General features: G+C 39.0%; 2 protein-coding genes across 5 annotated transcripts in view; both read left to right on the forward strand.

Moving 5' to 3' along the window:
* The window catches only part of SRP72 (signal recognition particle 72), a 31,101-nt gene extending 28,963 nt beyond the window's left edge, over positions 1 to 2,138 (forward strand). The window contains exon 19 of the mRNA XM_027599233.1: positions 101 to 2,138. Coding sequence (XP_027455034.1) covers positions 101 to 278 — 178 coding nt within the window. The 3' untranslated portion in view covers positions 279 to 2,138. The remainder of the gene's footprint in view (positions 1 to 100) is intronic.
* A 1,018-nt stretch (positions 2,139 to 3,156) lies between these two features.
* On the forward strand, positions 3,157 to 18,473 carry ARL9 (ADP ribosylation factor like GTPase 9). 4 transcript variants are annotated; one of them, XM_027599313.1, is made up of 4 exons: positions 3,157 to 3,894; positions 7,460 to 7,622; positions 10,325 to 10,500; positions 17,956 to 18,473. In XM_027599313.1, exons 1-4 carry the CDS (start codon positions 3,595 to 3,597, stop codon positions 18,133 to 18,135), a joined length of 819 nt encoding a protein of 272 aa, XP_027455114.1. In that variant the 5' UTR covers positions 3,157 to 3,594; the 3' UTR covers positions 18,136 to 18,473. The 4 variants fall into 4 exon arrangements, with proteins under 4 accessions (XP_027455114.1, XP_027455116.1, XP_027455115.1 ...); XM_027599315.1 differs by lacking the exon at positions 3,157 to 3,894 and adding an exon at positions 3,955 to 4,044; XM_027599314.2 differs by lacking the exon at positions 3,157 to 3,894 and adding an exon at positions 4,347 to 4,471.
* Positions 18,474 to 20,664: the final 2,191 nt, after the last annotated feature.

The raw sequence follows: 20,664 nt of genomic DNA on the forward strand, positions 1-20,664 counted from the left end.
ATTGTTAGGAGTAGAAAGTGAAATCCACGTACATGTGTTTTTATAGTTTTTTCCTTTGTTGAATATATGAATGACCAGCACTCTCCTGATCTGATTTCAGGGATGCCAGTAAAACTGTGAGCAGCCCACCAACCTCCCCAAGACCCGGCAGCGCAGCAACAGCATCTGCATCTACAAGTAATATCATACCCCCAAGACACCAGAAACCTGCAGGGGCTCCAGCAACAAAAAAGAAACAGCAGCAGAAAAAGAAGAAAGGAGGAAAAGGTGGCTGGTGATTAGAACATTCTTGTTTGCAGGGTATTTTTAGTCTCACTGACACTAAGAACATAATAAAGGTAACACAGCAAGAAGCACAGAGCTACTCCCTTTCCCATCCCCACATTTTCATGAAATGATTTTCTTGTGTGTTGTCACACAGGAAAATATCTTCCTCAACCTCTGCCTAGTCAGATTTGGCCTGCTTGTACCACCTAGCTTTGCACAGATGATAAGGACTCAAAATAATGGGGCATTTTCCCACCTTGATCTCTGTTGCATTCTTTCTCTTTGTGTGCTGTGATCTGGTGTTTTTTCAAAGTTTCACAAACAAGGCATGTTACCCAAAGTTTCCTAGGATTTAAACAGAACCTACTTCTCTTTAAACTCGAGTCCGAAGATAACTTGTTCCTAGCAAATCCCACTTTAAATTATGTCTTAGGAGGCCTTAGGAGACTGAAAGTGGAATCTTCTGAGCGTTCCAAATATCTGCTTAGAAATATCATGTGATAAAAGGGACCTTATTAATACACTGGTGTTCTTCACTTCGTTACATGAATGACCACAGGAAAACTAAAGTAAATGTCATGATCAATTTTAACTATAAATTCTCTGTCGTGTGATCCTGGAGTATGGGATACTATATATATGTAGTAACGAAATGTGTGTGTATGTACATATACACACACATATATATGTAAATTAGGACTCCTTTGCACCCTGTATTGTTTTCAGATTATGATGACATTATGCTGATTTAGCACTATTAACTCAAGGAAAATGTATCAATGTTGTAAGAAGTTGACTCTTAGACCCAGTGTTCTGAAGTCAGATGGGTTTGGAGTGTCTCAGTCAGAAAGATTTAATGGCCCTGTCAAGAACGTGAACATTGACTTCTGAGGTAGAGAGGAAATCCTTCAGAGTTCAGTAGTGGGCAGTATTAGAACTTAACTGTTTGGCCCAGTTAATAGATACTAAAATGACTCACCTTTGTCATTTGGGGTACAACTATTCATTACCCTTCTCAAAGTAATGAAGTATTGTACAGTCTGGTATCAGTGTTGCTCTGGTCTTCCTTGCTTGCAAGCCACTTTCCCATTGAACAGCTGTGAGACAGGCACACTGGGATGCCACCTTTGTTAGTATTCATTTTGTGCTGCCCAAGATAGCATTGAATTTAGACTTTGAGTATTTCCTTGTGATCATATTACTTTGTCCTTTTTAATAAAGTGCTGCTGTGTTTGACTCTGAACATATCTATTGAAACTTCTTCAAAGGTATTTTTTAAAAGGCTTTCCTCCTTTACAAGAGTAAGAAATGTGGTGCTGCCTAATCAGAATCTGCAGTAACACCTAAACAAGAGACGATCCTCTTATATATGAATGACTTATTATGACATAATACTTTTTGAGCTTAGAGAATAATCTTTTGATAAGAGTATTGTACTTATTCCTTCTGAATATATACCCCATTACAGAAATAATTGTTCGTAAATTTGTTATTTAGGATTCCATTAAATTTCTGTGGTGAAGGATAATCATATTTAGGTTAACTGAGAATTTTGGTGAAAGTTATCCATCGTTGAAAATTTTGACCCAAGGCACCAAGAGTGAAAGTTACATTTCTCTATTTAGTCATTGTAATTACTAGCCATTGTTATTACCAGTCATTACTAAGCAACTGAAACCTCAATTTAAATAAGTTATAATTGTCAATTGAAGTATAAGCATCTACATTAATTTTCTAGTAATTATTTCTTCTTTTGGACAGGTCTTTAATCAAGGACATATACTTTGTGTGTACATTTATAAAAGCCAATATGGATACATCCATTCACTGTGGTACATTTTAAAATAAAATATTCTAGCAGTGAGTATGGATTAAGGTGTTTTGGGTTTTGGCATTTTATTGAGGACTTCCTGGTTGGTATACCTAAGAATTTTTTAGGCTAAATATCTAAAATTGTTTCTTGCCCCTCCCACAAAGCTTCGGACCTAATCTGATGGAACCCGAGAGAATCCATTTGTAACTTCACTGACAGTTCATCATGTTCATATGTGTTTATAAACAAATTGAGTAAACATTTTAACCACAGCATTTTCAAGGCTGCTTGTAAACTGCTAACCTTAAACATTTACATCACTCAAGCCTATTATTCACTGTTCCTTACAAGCCTATCTGAACAGTAGATCTGATGAAAGAGAGTCAGTTTATTGCATTAAGGTAATTTCATTAGATTGTGAAATATATTCTTGAGAGCAGTTTAACAAAATAATAAAAAGAACCATCCCTATACTTTTCAACCAGTTTAAGAAATGTTAACACCACCTTTGAAAAGCCCCTGGGTTACCTAATTTGCTACATACGGGATCATTGTTCGTGACTATTTTGTTTAGTTGTAGTTGTTTAATACCTATCATTACTAGTATCTATGTTCCTGGTGGACTACTAATTTAATCACCAGGTAATTTTGTTTAAATGACATGTAGCGGGAATTTAAAATAAGGGAACTGTTCATGTTTCTTTTTTAATTTTTTTTAAAGATTTTATTTATTTGAGAGAGAGAGAATGAGAGAAAGAGAGCATGAGAGGAGGGAGGGTCAGAGGGAGAGGCGGACTCCCTGCTAAGCAGGGAGCCCAATGTTTCTCTTAAGCATCCTGAATAGCGGCCTCTAGACACTCCTAGTGGAGTTCACACGGGACGGAGGGCGGGAAGATACCCGACTTCACTTTTCAGGCTTGTGATTACTGGCTGGGAGAGGCGGGGAAACCTCTGGGACGCTCTGGACGCTGGCTTCCGAAGTGTGCTTCCGATGGGAGACTCGAGGGCCGGGCGGCACTAGGATGATGTGGGAGTGGTGACACGCTAGGAACTGGGCTGGCATGGAAGGCCTTTCGGAGACACTGCGCCAGCACAAGGGAATCGGGGCCATAGTGCGACCTCCGGAGGAGGGGTCGCCTGGGGCGTTTTCCTACCCGGAAGATCAGTCCCGCGGGTCTCTCCCAACTCCCGCGGCTGGGCCTCCCCACCTCCCTGGGTCAACGCTTCCCCTAGCTCCCTCCGCTATCTCCCCTCCCCCGCCCCGGGCTCGGCGAGTCCGTTGCGCCGCAGACCCCCGCTAGCGGGGGTTAGATGCCCCGCGGCACCCAGCGCGCCGGGGGACTGGCCTCGGCCGCGCAGTTGACCGCGGGTGTTGTTTGCGCCGCGTGGACCTACGTCTCCACCCTTCGCCGTCACGGGGGCCACACCTGCCGGGACCCAAGGCGCCGGGACCCAAGGCCCAGGCTCCAGCTAGCGGGCGCGCGGAAAGAGTGAAGGAAATTGGGGCGGTGGGGATGGAGAAGGGAAAGGTGATGGAGAAGGGGAAGGTGAAGAGGGGGAAGGAGCCAGAGAAAGAGAAAATTCGGGAAAAAGGAAAGGAGGAGAAAGAGAAAGGAAAGGAGAAAGAGAAAAAGAAGGAGGTGGAGAAGGAGAAAATTAAGGGAAAAGAAAAGGGAAAGGAGGAGAAAAGTAACTGTAAAGAGGAGGAAAAGAGGAAAGAGCGGGAGACCGAGAAAGAGAAGGAACAACTTAAGGGAAAAGAAGAGAAAGAGAAGGACAACAGCGCCTTGACGAAGCCCCCGCTGGAGCCGCGGGTAAGGGACGCGTGCCCCGACCCGCTCTCCAAGGCCGCTGGGGGCGGTCAGGCCCGAGCGCCGCCGGCTCTGTTACGTCCGAGGCCCCGACCTGCGCGGGAGGGAATCAGCCCTCCTTTGAGGGCATTTAATCTGTGGATTTGTAAGGAGGTGTGCCAAGCTTCGCAAGACCCGTCGCTAGCCCCTTCTCCCTGTCACCTGGCTTACCCTCACTCCTAACCCGGCCCTGCGTCCACCCTCGGGCGGGGCAGCGGTGATGAAGAAGAGGTCCTGGTTGGTGTGCACGGGGCGGAAGCGGCCCTTCTCGGGCCCAGTCTTTGTGCAGCGCTCAGCGCTGGCGCACACCCCGCCTACAGTGCCGAAACCAGCCCCGAGCCCTCGCCGCCCTCGGGCTCTCCGACTCCTTTCCGTAGTGCAGGGTTCCTGAATTCGTGCAGATGTGTGTGAGGGCTGAACCTTCTCCGTGGTTACTGCTTCCATTGTTTTCCGGCTACCAGCGCCCAGAGGGACGGTCACAAAGTTTTAACTGAGAGGTCTCAGAAACCAGGCACTGCAGTTACAAAAAGGAATACCTATGGTACTATTTATGTGAGGTACCTAGAGTGGTCAGAATCGTAGAGTAGAATTGGTGGTTGCCTGAGGCTGAGGGGAGAGAGAATGGTAGTGACTGCAGTTTCAGTTTTACAAGATGAAGAGTTAGGGAGATGGATGGTGGTGATGGCTGCACAGCATCATGAATGTATTTAATACCACTGAGTTGTATGCTTAATAATGGGTAAGATGGTAAATTTTATATTATGTGTATTTTACCACAGTGAAAAAATTGAGGGGGTGGAGGATAAAAAGAAAGAAAAAACAGGCATTGTTTGGATTAGCTTAATAAGCTTCTTGCTCCTGGAGTTCCTGAGCTCACAGGTGCTTTCTGGTTCTAAACAATTTGAATTTTTTTTTTTTTAAGATTTTATTTATTTGACAGAGAGACAGCGAGAGAGGGAACACAAACAGGGGGAGGGGGAGAGGGAGAAACAGGCTCTCCGCAGAGCGGGAAGCCCAGTGCGGGGCTCTGGGATCATGACCCTTGGGATCATGACCTGAGCCAAAGGTAGAGGCTTAACGACTGAGCCACCCAGGCACCCCTAAACAATTTGAATTAACTGCGATTTGATCTCTGGTAAAGCACAGATTATTATAGATCCATATATTGTTAAAAGAATGACTATTGACAGGGAACTGTGGTGTTCAAAATCACAAATTGTGTCAGAACTTTTGGCTTAACGGTAATCCTAGCTTTCCTTAAGAGATGATAAACATGAGAAAGCATGTATTTTAGCATGTGTTTTGCTAAAAAATAAAATGTAAGCATCAGTGACTGCAGAGTTCCTAGACAGGGTAGAGTAAGGACAGGCATGTGGTTGGAAAGAGAGTAGGGAATTGTTTTTACTCACAATATTTCATAGGATCTCAGATATCATTATTTTAGCACCACTGAGAAAGAAAAAAAAAGTGCCGCCGATCAAAATATGACATACCCAGACACTTGGGTGGCTCAGTCGGTTAAGCATCCCACTCTTGATTTCGGCTCAGGTCATGATCTCAGAGTCCTGAGATCAAGTCCCACCTGGAGCTCTGCACTCAGCCAGAAGTCTTCTTGAGATTCTCTCTCCCTCCCTCTGCCCCTTCCCCTAACCCCACAGCCCGCGCTCTCTTTCTCAAAAAAAAAACAAAACAAAACATGAATTGTAAAACTCTCATTTTGGAGAGGTTAAAATGGGGGAAGGAGTGCATCTTGGAATTGATAAAATATGTTGGGGTAGCCTTAAGTGGGGCCAATGGTAGAGACAGTAAGGGGGACACAATCCACACCCTACAGCCATTTCTTGGGCTCAACTTTGCTTTAAAGCATGCAATTTAAATCATTCTACGAAGTATTCTCTATCAATGAAGTCCTTCTTCCTCACCACCACAGTCCCAGAATGACACTATAATGTTTAGATGCAGATGGGAGGGAATGGGGATGAAGATAGAAAATAACTATGGAGGGGCGCCTGGGTGGCTCAGTCGTTAAGCATCTGCCTTTGGCTCAGGTCATGATCCTAGGGTCCTGGGATCAAGCCCCACATTGGACTCCCTGCTCAGCGAGAAGCCTGCTTGTCCCTCTCCCACTCCCCCCTGCTTGTGTTCCCTCTCTCACTGCATCTCTCTCTGTCAAATAAGTAAATAAAATCTTAAAAAAAAAAAAAGAAAAAGAAAATAACTATGGAAATACCATTTGCTTTGAGCCATCAAGAACTCCAAAAACAGACATGTACTTTTTCTAATTCTGTTATTCAAAAGACAGTTTTCATAAATCATGCTCTCTATACAACCCTATTAGAGCAGATCTTCAAACATCTTACTTTAACATAGATCTTATTTTCAGAAAAAGTGGGATAGTGAAAAAAATTAACTTTCTATTAGAAACCCAGTCTAAATCTAATGTCAATATTTAGTGTTCAAGTACAAATGTAAAAGATTATTATTTCCAAACCAATGTCATTGAAGATAATTACTGGTGTTTTTGTGCATGAGAAACTTCTTCAGTAGGCAGTTTGGGAAATAGAATTGAATTCCCATGGGTAATCTGTCTGTATTGTTGGTCATTTATTACTGTTCACTTTAAATTTTGCACCCTAAAAGCCACTTTTCTGAGCCCTTTGAACGTTTCATACCAGCCTGCCCTTCTTGTCTCTCAATCACTTGTCATAAAAATTTCTAAGTCTGGTATGTTGGCGGAATGCTTCTTTCTAAAGTTTATGTCAAGTTCAACAGGTTTTAACATCAGGTTCTAAAAAAGATGTTCATTTGTGATAGGAACCTGTTTAACAATTTCTATAACCTTAGCCTTTTCATTTAATCATGATACTTATATTAAAAAGTACTCACTTGCCCTAAAGTTTTTTAATCTAGTTAGTGATCCAATTAGGAAAAGAAAACAGATCAATAATATGAGACTTTAGGTGCTTACATGCTGGATGGCATAGTCAGTACATGAACCATAGAGGTCCCAAGATCCCAAACAACAAACTGAATTCTGGAGCAATTCCCAGTGGACATGAACTCAAGAAGCAAAGTGAAGTCTGAAAATTGATCCTGTGATCTATGGCACCTCCTATAAATCCTGATATATATATATATAAATATATGAAGTCTATATTTAATAGATTAATCACCATCATTCTAGTTGGGGGATGGAGGGATGTGGTATGATTAATACCACATAACTAATGGTTGGTTATAAAATACAAACTGTTTGGTACAGTTTGTTCTAGATCTATTAAATTTTTTTTAAGTAAGCTCTATGCCCAACATGGGGCTTGAACTCATGACCCCAAGACCAAGAGTCCCATGCTCTACCAACTGAGCCAGCCAGGTGCTCCTAGACATATTAAATGTTCTGTGAAGTTTTGTTCTGGTTTACAATTTCACAATTATTATTGGGTCCTATCACAGGCAGGCACACTGCCAGGAGCCAGGAAAACAAGGCCCTGGTCGCATAGGTTTATTGATTTGTCTTTTGTTTTCACAGGAGAAAAATAAGCAGATCCTTGTGTTGGGCCTGGATGGAGCAGGAAAAACCAGTGTTCTGCACTCTCTAGCTTTAAACAGAGTCCAGCACAGCGTGGCACCCACCCAAGGTTTCAATGCAGTGTGCATCAACACTGAAGATAGCCAGATGGAGTTTCTGGAGAGTAAGCCCTCTTTCTCATTAGTAACAGGATAGGCTTATCTTGTTATACCTTAAGCCAGCCATACTGTTAGCAACATTGCACCCTTATGAAAAGTGACACTGGGTCAGGTTTTCCTATGCTTTTAGAATGCATATATAGTTTAATAGTGCACTGTGGAGGAAATCACTTTCTATTCTTATTTCCTCCTTTTTTCAGGGCTGGCATACAAGGGAGCTGCAAGGAAGACTATAGCACCCCCTCCTATAATAGCCTCTCTTTTCCCTTACTACCCCCAATAAACATTCAATCTAAGTAAATACAACATAATTCCTTCTCTGCAAATGCAACTATAAACAAGCCCCAAACCTCTTTTTGTAACCAGAGGGCAGCCCAGAAGTCTCTACGCTAAAGTAGTAATGGAGTCACCCCCTCTCTAAATATTGCTATTCCCCAAAGTTGCATTAGATTCTGTTCTTTACATTCTCTCCTTGGATGATTTCCTCCATCCTGTTGGCCTTAAATACTGTCTCTATGCTAATGACTCCCAAATTTATCTATCCAGCCCAAGCATATCCAAATGTCATCTGACATCTTCACCTGGATATCTAATTTGGACTCTCAAACCTAGAATGGTCAAAACAAAGTGCTTCATTTATCTCCATAACTGTTGCTTTCCCTATAATCTACTGCTCAGTAAATGGTTCCTCACCTATCATGTTACTCAAGCCAGAAAATTAGGAGTCACTCTTAATGTCTCCTTTTGCACCCCAACTCCAGTCCACAAATAAAACACTATGAATTTTTCTACCTCTAAACAAAGCTTGAATTCATCAGCTATATCATTTCCTACTGCACCTATTTCAGTTGGAACCTACACCGTCTCTCCCTTAGATTACTGTAATCACCTTTTTATTTTTGCTTTCATCCAGTTACAAAAAGAAAATATGGGCAGAGAAATTGGTCAACGTGTAGGCAAATCTTTCAGCTAACAACAAAATCAGGAATAGAGGTTTTAATTTGTTCAGAAGCTCTAAAAGAAATAATGATTTTAACCAAATAGATAGCTAAGAAAATAGTCTCAAAATATAGAAAGTGAAAAGAAAGGAAGGAAGGAACAAAGGAATGAAAAGAAAGGGAGAATCCAACTAGAGAAAAAAATAGACATATCTACCATTGGAGTGAGGGATTTCAACATATTGTCAATTATTAATAGAATCAAAGAGGAAAAAAATCAGCAAAGATACAGAGAATTTGAACACAGTCAACAAGTTTCATCCAATGGACAATATAAGATTGTTCAATTAGACAATTTTATCTACATCCCAAAGCTAAAATATGTGTTCTTCTCAAGGACTCATGGAACATTTACCAAAATTGACCACCTGGTGGACTATACAGCAAGTGTTAACAAATTTTTGAGAGAAGGGGCATCATACAAACCATGTTCTTTGAATACATTGCAATTAAGTTAGAAGTTAATAACAAAAAGATAAAAATCCCTATATAGGTGAAATGTCATGATGTCACAAAAAAGTTGAGGAACAACCCAAATGTTCATTCATGCTTAAACTAAATATGTTAAAACCATATGAATTACTTAGAAGATTACACAACATTCTTTTAAAAAGTGAATAACACAAAATACTTTAGGGAATTAGTCTAGCTCTGTAAAAGGAAAACAAAGGACAGACAAATCGAGACACTTTCCCAGTAGTATTTTAAATGTTTTTGTTAAATTCCTAAAACAAAGGTCTTCAAACTTTTTCTGTAAAGGGCTAGGTAGTAAATAATTTAGGCTTTGGAGGCCTCATGGTCTCTATGTAGCTACTAAACTCGGTTGTAGTTTGGAAGCAGCCATAGACAATATGTGAACAAGTCCACGTCTATGTTCTTATAAACAGTTATTGGAGACACTGAAATCCAAATGTGATATAATGTTCCTGTGTCATGAAATGTTATTCTTTCTCTTTTTTTCCCCCCAACATTTAAAAATGTAAAATCCATTCTTTGTTCCTGGGCTGTACAAAAATAGGCAGTGGGCCAGATTTAGACTGTGGGCCATAGTTGCCAGCCTCGTTCTAGGAGAAAAATAAAAACTAAATTCATTGTGTATATATTATTATCATTACCAGTAAGTTTCTTCTGGGGAGAATCAGCAGAATGAAATAATCCAAAGGCATTTTTTTTCTGAGGCAAGTATTCTTAAATGCCCACCGGATCCTATTAAATCTTAGTGCAACGTTAAGAGGAGAAATTAGTTCTGGGGTTTTGACAAAGGAAAAAGATGGTGCAAGTGAGGCTGGCCAGTGAATTCAGTCTATTTAAAACTTATTTTGGAGAAAGGTGTGTTTTAACCTCTCACCCTGAATTATTTTAGTAACATATTCCCATTTTCTGAGCTTAAGTGATAAGCAGTGGCCCCCATGGCCGCTATGAGTTACAGATCAGGGGGTATCCACTGTATCCACTGTAGTGGATCTAGTGTCTTTATGCTGAGTCTTTGTGTCCCAGAATGATTGAACCACTTATGGAGGGTAAATATTCCCACCAGCCATTCTCCTAGGAACATGTCTCTGGCCATTCTCAGAATTGGGTACACTCTAACACAGTGGCATTTTATCAGAACACCTGCCCAATGTTTGGAAATTATCTAAAAGTGCCTTTCCTCAGTGGATGCTTCTGCAATGTTTTTTGGTGTCTTCTTTCTCTACTCTTCTCTGTAGTTGGTGGCAGTGAACCTTTCCGTTCCTACTGGGAAATGTACCTGTCCAGAGGATTGCTGCTAATCTTTGTGGTGGATTCAGCCGATCACAACAGATTACCTGAAGCCAAGAAACACCTTCATCAATTAATCGGAACAAACCCAATCCTTCCTCTGGTTGTGTTTGCAAACAAACAGGTAAGAATTTGGGCAAATACAAATTTTACTCAATAATTTTATTATTACTAAAAGAAATAGAATTGTCTACTTTTAATAGCTAGATATTTAAAAATATGCTGTATGTTCAGTTTAGTTTATACTTATAAGATCTCCTAGATTATAAACTCCTTGAGAATAAAGACCATCATTCATCTTTGTGTCCCTTAAACTGAACAAGCACAGTAGAAATTCAACAAATATGCATTGAATTTAATTCAATAAACATTTACTCATGGTTGAATTGATTTCAACAAAATATTTGAGTGTCTACCATACATAAAGAAATAGTTTGCTTTAGATCACTTAGCCTGACCTGAATTTATTTCACATACATAAAAAATATTAAACAACCATGGAGAAATTGGAACCCTGTACAGTGTCATTGGGAATGTAAAATGGTGCAGCCACTTTAGAAAACAGCATGGCAGTTCCTTAAAAAATTAAAAATGGAGGGCGCCTGGGTGGCTCAGTTGGTTAAGCGACTGCCTTCGGCTCAGGTCATGATCCTGGAGTCCCAGGATCGAGTCCCACATCGGGCTCCCTGCTCAGCAGGGAGTCTGCTTCTCCCTCTGACCCTCTTCCCTCTCGTGCTTTCTATCTCTCATTCTCTCTCTCTCTCTCAAATAAATAAATAAAATCTTTAAAAAAAAAAAAATTAAAAATGGAACTCACATATGATCCAACAATTCCACGTCTGGGTATATACTCAAAAGAATTGAAAGCAGGAACTCAAACAGATACTCATACATCCATGTTCACAGCAGAATTGTTCACAATAGTCAAAAGGTAGAAGTAACCCAAGTGTCCCTCCGTGGATGAATGGATAAACAAAACGTGATATATACATACAATGGAGTATCATTCAGCCTTACAAAAGGAAATTCTGACACATGTTGTGATATGGATAAACCTTAAGGACATTATGCTAAGAGAAATAAGCCAGCAATGAAACAACTAATATTGTATAATTCCACGTTCATGAGGTACCTAGAATTGTCAAATTCATAGAGACAGAAAGTAGATTTGAGGTTACTGGAGAATGGAAGGAGAGGAGAAGGGTCACTGTTCAATGCGCACAGAGTTTATATTGGTGATGGTTGCCTTGGGTTGGGGGAAGGAGAAATGGGAGTTATTGCTTTGTGGGTACAGAGTTTCAGTTTTGCAAGATGAAAAGACTTCTGGAGGTGGATGGTTGCACAACAGTGTGAATGTACTGAACTGTACACTCATACATGATTAAGATGGTAAATTTTGTTATGTGTATTTTACCACAATAAAAAAAGTTAAAAAAATTAAACATCTATAGTATTGTAATACTAAAGCCCCTCCTTCAATTGCTAAAATTGCCAATCATTAGGGAACTTGATTCTTCCACTACTTCTAAGGGTGAATGCTTATGGCAGTAAACTAAGTAGTTAACAAATGATGACCTAAAGGAGGAGCCTATGTTACAGTTCAGCATGGAAGCTAGTCCTGCAGATTATATTGAAAAGAAAGGCTGGAGCTTTTGTTTTGTTTTGTTTTGAACTTCAGCATCTTAAATACCACAAACTACAAAGACCATGGTACATGTAAGTGAGCTATATGGTATTCCATTGCATGAATATACCATAATTTTACCGTTTTCCTGCTGGGTGTTTGGGTTATTTCCAGTTGTTTATTGTTCTAAACAGTGCCGCAGTGAATCTTCATGTATGTGTCTCCTTGTAGATGTGTATCAACATTTCTCTAGTGCATACACCTAAGAGAGGAATTGCTAGGTTTCTGGATTTGTACGTATTCAGTTTTACTAGATCAGGGGTGCATATATCCCTTTGAATTAGTGTTTTCTTATTCTTTGGGAAAATACCAGTAGTGTGATTACTAGATTATAGGGTAGTTCTTTTTTTTTTTTTTATTTTTTTTAAGTAAACTCTACACCCAGTGTGGGGCGCGAACTCATGACTTTGATCAAGGGTCACATGCTCTACTGACTGAGCCAGCCAGACGTCCCAGGGTAGTTCTGTTTTTAATCTTTGGAGGAACTGTTTTCCACAATGGCTGCACCAGTTTACATTCCCACCAACAGTGCACGAGGGTTCCTTTTTTTCCACATCCTCACCAACACTTGTTATTTCTTGTGGGTTTGATTTTAGCCGTTCTGAAATGTGTGAGGTGATAACTCATTGTGGTTTTGATTTGCATTTCCCTGATGATGAGTGATTTGAGCATCTTTTCATGTGTCTGTTGGCCATTTGTATGTCTTCTTTAGAAAATGTCTGTTCATGTCTTCTGTCCGTTTTTTAATTGGATTATTTGTTTTTTGTGTGTGTGTTTTGAGTTGTATAAGTTCTTTATATATTTTGGATCCTAATTCTTTATTGGATATGTCATTTGTGAATATCTTCTCCCATTCAGTAGCTTGTCTTTTAATTTTGTTGGTTGTTTTTTGTTTGGTTTTTGTTGTGGAGAAGCTTTTTATTTTCATATACTTCCAATAGTTTATTTTTGCTTTTGTTTCCCTTGCCTCAGCAGACATATCTAGAAAGATGTTGCTATGACCAGTTTTAGAGAAATTACTGCCTGTGTCTCTTCTAGAATTTTTATGGTTTCAGATCTCACATTTAAGTCCTTAATCCATTTTTAGTTTGTTTTCATTATTGTGTAAGAAAATGGTCCAGTTTCATTCTTTTGCATGTTGCTGTCCTGTTTTCCCAACACCACTTGTTTTTCCCATTACATATTCTTGCTTCCTTTGTCCTAGCTTAATTGACCATATAATTGTGAGTTTATTTCTGGGCTTTGTACTCTGTTCTGTTGATCTGTGTGTCTGTTTTTGTGCCAGTACCATACTGTTTTGATTACTACAGCTTTGTAATATAACTTGAAGTCTAGAATTGTGCTACCTCCAGTTTTGTTTTTCTTTTTCAAGATTGCTTTGGCTTTTTGGGGTCTTTTTTGGTTTTATACAAATTTTTGGATTGTTTGTTCTAGTTCTGTGAAAAATGCTGTTGGTATTTTGATAGCTATTGCATTAAATCTGTATATTGCTATGGGTTGTATAGACATTTTAACGATCTTTGTTCTTTCAATCCATGAGCATGGGATGTCTTTCCATTTCCTTGTGTTGTCTTCAATTTCTTTCAACAAAGTTTCATAGTTTTCAGAATACACGTCTTTTGCCTCCTTGGTTAGGTTTATTCCTAGGCATTTTATTATTTTTGGTGCCATTATAAATGAGATTTTTTCTTAATTTCTCTTTCTGCTGCTTCATTATTAGCATATAGAAATGCAACAGATTTCTGTACATTGATTTTGTATCTTGCAAATTTACTGAATTCATTTATCAGTTCTAGTAGTTTTTTGGTGGAGTCTTTAGGGTTTTCTATAATAGTGCCATGTCATATGCAAATAGTGAAAGTTTGACTTCTTCCTTACTAACCCAAATTACTTGCTAAATTTCTTGGCTGATTGCTGTGGCTAGGACTTCTAGTACTATGTTGAATAATAGTGGTGAGAGTGGACATCCTTGTCTTGTTCCTTACCTTAGGGGAGAACTCTCAGTTTTTCCTCATTAAGTATGATGTTAGCTCAGGGTTTTTCATATAAGGTCTTTATTATGTTGAGGTATGTTCTCTCTAAACCTACTTTGTGGACGGTTTTTTATCATGAGTGGATTAATTACACTGTCAAATGCTTTTTCTGCAACTATTGAAATGATCATATGGTTTTTATCCTTTCTTTTATTGATGTGATGTATCATGTTGCTTGATTTGCAAATATTGAACCACTCTAGCATCCCAGGAATAAATCCCACTTAATCGTGGTGAATATATTTTTTAATGTATTGTTGGATTCTGTTTGCTAATATTTTGTCGAGGATTTTTGCATCTATGTTCATCAGAGATATTGGCTTGTAGTTCTCTTTTTTGTGGTGTCTTTCTCTGGTTTTGGTATCAGTGTAATGCTGGCCTCATAGAATGAATTTGGAAATTTTCCTGTTTTCTGAAATATTTTGAGAAGAATAGGTATTAACTCTTCCTTAAATGTTTGGTAGAATTCACCTGTGAAGCCATATGGTCCTGGACTTTTTTTTGTTGGGAGTTTTTTGATTACTGATTTGATTTCATTGCTGGTATTGGTCTGTTCAAATTTTTATTTCTTCCTGATTCAGTTTTGGGAGTTATATGTTTCTAGGAATTTATCCATTTCTTGTAGGTTGTCCAATTTGTTGGCATATAATTTTTCATGACATTCTTTTACAATCATTAGTATTTGTGTGGTGTCAGCTGTTATTTCTCCTCTTGTTTTTTATTTTGTTTGAGTTCTCTCTCTCCCTCTCTCTTTATGAGTCTGGCTAAAGGTTTATCAATTTTGTTAATCTTTTCACAGAACCAGCTTCTGGTTTCATTGATCTGTTCTATTGGTTTTTGTTTTGTTTTGGTTTGGTTTTGTTTGTTTGTTTTTTTTTTTTTTTAGTGTCCATGTCATTTATTTCTGTTCCAGTCTTTATTATTTCCTTCCTTCTGCTAGTTTGCAGTTTTGTTCTTTTTAAAGCTCCTTTATGTGTACAGGTAGTTTGTTTATCCGAGATTTTTCTTGCTTCTTGAGGTGGGCCTGTGTTGCTATAAACTTCCCTCTTAGAACTGCCTTTGCTGTGTCCCAAACATTTTTGACCGTTGTGTTTTCATTTTCATTTTTCTCCATGTAATTTTTTATTTCTTGGTTGACCCACTCATTTTTAGTAGCATGTTATTTAGCCTCCATCTATTTGTGCTCTTTCCAGATTTTTTTTTTCTTGTGGTTGATATCTAGTTTCATAGCATTGTGATCACAAAAGATGCATGGTGGGCAAGTGAGAGTGAGAGAGAGAGAGCGCGCACGAGCATGAGTGGGGGGAGGGGCAGAGGGAGAAACAAACTCCCTGCTAGCAGGAACCCGAGGTGGGGCTCCATTCTAGGACTCCGGGATCATGACCTGAGCCAAAGGCTAATGCCCCTTCTTCTTCTTCTTCTTTTTTTAAAGTAGACTCTACATCCAATGTGGGGCTCCACCTCATGAACCTGTGATCAAGAGTTCCATGCTCTAATGACTGAGCCAGCCAGGCACCCCTATCCCTAATGTGCTTTTATCACTACAAGGAAGCCCTCTTTTTATTGAACATTCTCCTTGTATTTTCTTCCTCTCCAATTCTATCAGTGAATTTATTACCTTGAGACATTGTACACAGGTTACTGGATCCATTAACACTGTTCAAAAGTTACTCCAGGCTCTATGGGGTACCTGGGTGGCTCAGTCGTTAAGAGTCTGCCTTTGGCTCTGGGTGGCTCAGTCGTTAAGGGTCTGCCTTCGGCTCAGGTCATAATCCCAGGGTCCTGGGATCGAGCCCCTCATCGGGCTCCCTGCTCGGCGGGAAGCCTGCTTCTCCCTCTCCCACTCTCCCTGCTGTGCCTCTCTCTGTCAAATAAATAAATAAATAAAATCTTAAAAAAAAATTGTTACTCCAGGCTCTAAGAATAAATGAATTCTGATCTCAGACAGGCAATATATTGGGATGACCAACATCTAGAAATGTAACCAACTGCAGCCAGATACCACCAGAAACATTTTTCTAGATATGTCTCCTGAGGCAAGGGAAATAAAAGCAAAAATAAACTTTTGGGACTACATAAAAATAAAAAGCTTCTGCACATCAAAGGAATCCATCAACAAAACAAAAAGGCAAGGAACGCCTCCGTGGTTCAGTTGGCTTAAGATCCTCAGGGTCTGTGGAATGGAGCCCCGAAATGACTTCCTGCTCAGTGGGGAGCCTACTTCTCCCTCTTCTCTGCTGCTCCCCCTGATCATGCTCTCTCTTGCTATTTCTCTCTCTCCCAAATAAATAAATAAAATCTTTTTTAAAAAAGGCAAATAGTGATTGGGAAAAATATTTGCAAATGATATATCTGATAAGGATTTAATATCCAAAATGTGTAGAGAACTTACACAAGTCAACATTCAAAAAACAAATAATCCAATTTAAAAATAGGTAGAAGATACGATGAACAGACATTTCTCCAAAGAAGACATACAGATGTCCAACAGACACATGAGAAAGACGCTCAACACCATTAATCATCAACAAAATGCAAATCGAAACCACAATGAGATATCACTTTACACCTGTCAGAATGGCTAGAATCAAAAAGAAAAGAAATAAGTGTTGGTAAGGATGTGAAAAAAGGACCCTTGTGCATTCATTGCTGACAGAAAGTAAATTGGTATAGGCACTGTGGAAAATAGTATGGTGGGTCCTCATAAAATTAAAAACAGAAATACCATGTGATCCAATAATTCCATTACTAAGTATTTACCCAAAATACAAAAAAAACTAAAAACAAAAACACCAATTTGAAAAGGTATATGCATCCCTGTGTTTATTGCAGCATTATTTACAGTAGCCAAGATAAGGAAGCAACCCGAGTGTCCATCAACAGGTAAATGGATAAAGAAGATGTAGTATATCTACATATTTTGGAATATTACTCACCATAAAAAAGAATGAGATCTTGCCATTTGTGAGAACAGGGGTGGACCTGAGGGTATTATGCTAAGTGAAATGAGACAAATACCATATGATTTCACTTACATGTGGAATCTAGACAACAAAAGAACAAACAAATAAAAAGGAGAAATAGACCCATAAATATAGAGAACAAACTGATGGTTACCAGAGGGGAAAGTGGTGGAGGGATGGGCAAAAAGGAGTGAAAGGGAATGGGAGATACAGGCTTCCAGTTATGGAATGAATAGGTCACAGGGATGAAAGGTACAGTGTATATAGTGGTATATGCTGAATATAATCAATGGTATCAAATAGCATTGTATGGTGAGAGATGGTAGCTACACTTATGGTGAGCATAGAATAACATATAGAGTTGTCAAATTACTGTGTTGTACACCGAAAACTAATGTAATATTGTACGTCAACTATACTTCAATAAAAAAAATTGATCCTATTGAATATGATTTTGGATAAATAAAAAAGAAATGGAAAAACAAAAATAGAAGCAGATTGACCAAAGTGTTTGTAAAACTGATTAAGGTATAGAATGGCTTAATTTCATTCTGAAAATTCTTTCTTGATGATAGCTCGTAACTGCTGGTATAATTCTGCTGCCCTTTATTTTTCTCTCATTTTTTTTTGTAAGTAATCTCTATACCCAATATGGGGCTCAAACTCACAACCCCAAGATCAGGAGTTGTACCAACTAAGCCAGCCAGATGCCCCATTGCTGATGTAATTCTGATTAAAAAAGACAAACACTGGGGTCATAATAAGGGGGTCACAATATCCTTCACATTAAAACAGAGGTGGAATCATTGAGAGCAATAAATGAGAATAATAAATGTATCTATCCAAAAGGATTGCAAAATAACCAGCTTTTTCCTATCCTTTTTCTATTCTGGGTGAAGGATCTTGAAGCAGCCTATCGTATTACAGATATCCATGAAGCTTTGGCATTGTCTGAGGTGGGAAATGACAGGAAGATGTTCTTGTTTGGAACCCAAGTGACTGAGAACGGCTCAGAAATACCCTCCGTCATGCAAGATGCCAAAGACTTGATTGCACACCTGGCTGCAGATATGCAGTGACCACGCCCAGGCCCGCTGTGCAGCTGTCAATCTAAATCTCACTAGGGAGTGTTGAGTGACAGGTTTGAAGCCAAAGGTTTCCACTGTCAAATAAAAAATAAGCCATTTCCTATTTTCTTAATGCATGACATATATAGAAAGATAATGTTAATTGATTAAGAGCCTCTCTTTGCTTAGATTTTAAACTTTAAAAATATTGGTAAAATAATATATTCAGGGGGGATTTGGATTTTCATCAACAAAATTAAAGTGAACATTAGTAAGCATTCAAACCATTTGCAGTTTTTGATGACAGGAGATTTATATTAAAATATTTTAATAAACTACCTCTTTTCAAGTAAAAATCTAGGTGTCTTTCCTTAAGTAGATTCACTTAACACTCTAAGGAAAGAAATATCAGGATAAGGCAATGAGAAAAGTAAGCACTATAAGACATACATAGAAATATAAATTAACAGCATTTAGAAAGATTTAGAAAAGCCTTCTCTTTTAGGAGCCTGATATACTAGAATAGGAACACTGAGGATTTGATTTTTAAGTACTTGACATTTTGCTTTTATACATAGATAAGCTTTCTTCACCAGAAATATTTTATGATAACTCTGTTTACCTACAAACATGATAAAAATCCAACTTTTAACCTTAGTGTCTTGTTAAAAAACAAACAAAAGGACTTCAGTTTCTAGTCAGTATGTAAGAGGCTCAGAAGCTGTCACTCCATTCTAACAAGTGAAAAGCTAAACAGACTGCAAAATCAACCACTCTTCTAGGACCCATAAGAGCGGTGAGGACACAAGGCAAACTGCTGCCCCCAAGATTGAAGACACCAATAAAAGAATACAAAGAATGATAATTTACTGGCGAAGAGCTTCATGGGTGGAAACCAACTGTGGGAACCAGTGCCAGGGTAGGAAAACCAGAACTGTAATTGATGAATTGCTGGAGGTCCAGATGGATGACTATGACTAAAAACTCCAGGGGATCCAGACATAGTGGGGTCCCTATAATTTTGTGAGACTTATCTTCAGGAGCTTGAGATTCCCACAGCAAATACCAGAGAAAAACCCCCTGGTGCTTCCAGAAGAGGGAGAAAGGAACGATTTTGAAACATACCAAAGCATTCTGTCTTTATTAACAAAGCCTGCCTTTAGGGGAAACTAGTTAACCAGAACCTAACTTGCTGGGGTATTATCAAACCCTAACCTGGGGAAGAGAAATACCCAACTCCAGCCCATTCTGGCCATTTTGTCCCACATCAGCAAAGAAGAAAACAAAGGCACACTTGTGACGTTCACAATCCAGAGGCAAAGGCTCAGTAAAAGACTAAGACCAATCATAGGCCTATAGAACAGTTCTCTCTCCCACATCTTACCAGCACATTACTAAAGCTCTGTTTATAGCAGTTTCTTAATTAGTACATCATGCTTGGCTATCAAGGAAAAATTGTAAGACATGCCATAAGCCACTGGGAGGCTCAGTTGGTTGATTGACTCTTGATCTCAACTCGGGTCTTGATCTCGGGGTTGTGAGTTCAAGCCCTGCATTGGGCTCTGTGCTGGGGGTAGAGCCTACTTAATAAAAAACAAAACAAAACAACCATACAGAAGAGACATCAGAACCATATGCAGCATTGGAACCAGTATGGCAGAGATGTTAGGATTGTGAGAACAGGAATTTAAAACAACTTGACGATTAATATGATTAACGCTGATAAGAGTTCTAATGGATAAAGTAGACAGCATACAAAATCAGATGGGCAATGTAAGCAGACATGAAATTTTAAGAAAGAACCAACAAGAAATCCAAAAGATTAAGAAAAACTTTGTAACAGAAATGAAGAATGCCTTTGATGAGCTTATTAGTAGACCAGACACAGATGAGGGAAAAAAGTCTCTTGAGTTTGAGGATATCTCAATAGAAGCCTCCAAAACCTGAAAAGCAAGAACAGACTGGGAAACAAGCAACAACAACAACAACAAAAACCCCAGAACAGAATATCCAGGGACTGTAGGACCACTACAAAAGATATAAAATGCATGTAATGGGATTACCAGAAGGGGAAAAAAGAAAAAAAGAAATAGAAGAAATAATTGAAACAATAATGACTGTGCAGAATGCCCCAAATTAATGTTAGACTTCAAACCACAGATCCCAGAGGGTCAGCATAAATGCCCCAAAAAACTACACATAGACATATCATTTTTAAGCTGCAGAAAATTAAAGATAAAAAAAAAATCATGAAAGAAGTCAGAGGAAAAAGCACCTTACCTATAGAGGAACAAAGATAAGAATTACATTCGACTTCTCCTCAGAAACCATGCAAGTAAGAAGAGAGTGAGTGAAACATTTAAAAGGTTGAAAGGGAAAACCCACTAACCTAGAATTCTGTACTCTGAGAAATTATCCTTCAAAAGTAAAGGAGAAAGACTTTTTTTATTTTTTAAAGATTTTATTTACTTATTTGACAGAGAGAGACACAGTGAGAGAGGGAACACAAGCAGGGGGAGTGGGAGAGGGAGAAGCAGGCTT

This window comes from Zalophus californianus, chromosome 2 (assembly GCF_009762305.2).
Source record: "Zalophus californianus isolate mZalCal1 chromosome 2, mZalCal1.pri.v2, whole genome shotgun sequence".
In the NCBI taxonomy this organism is placed as follows: domain Eukaryota; kingdom Metazoa; phylum Chordata; class Mammalia; order Carnivora; family Otariidae; genus Zalophus; species Zalophus californianus.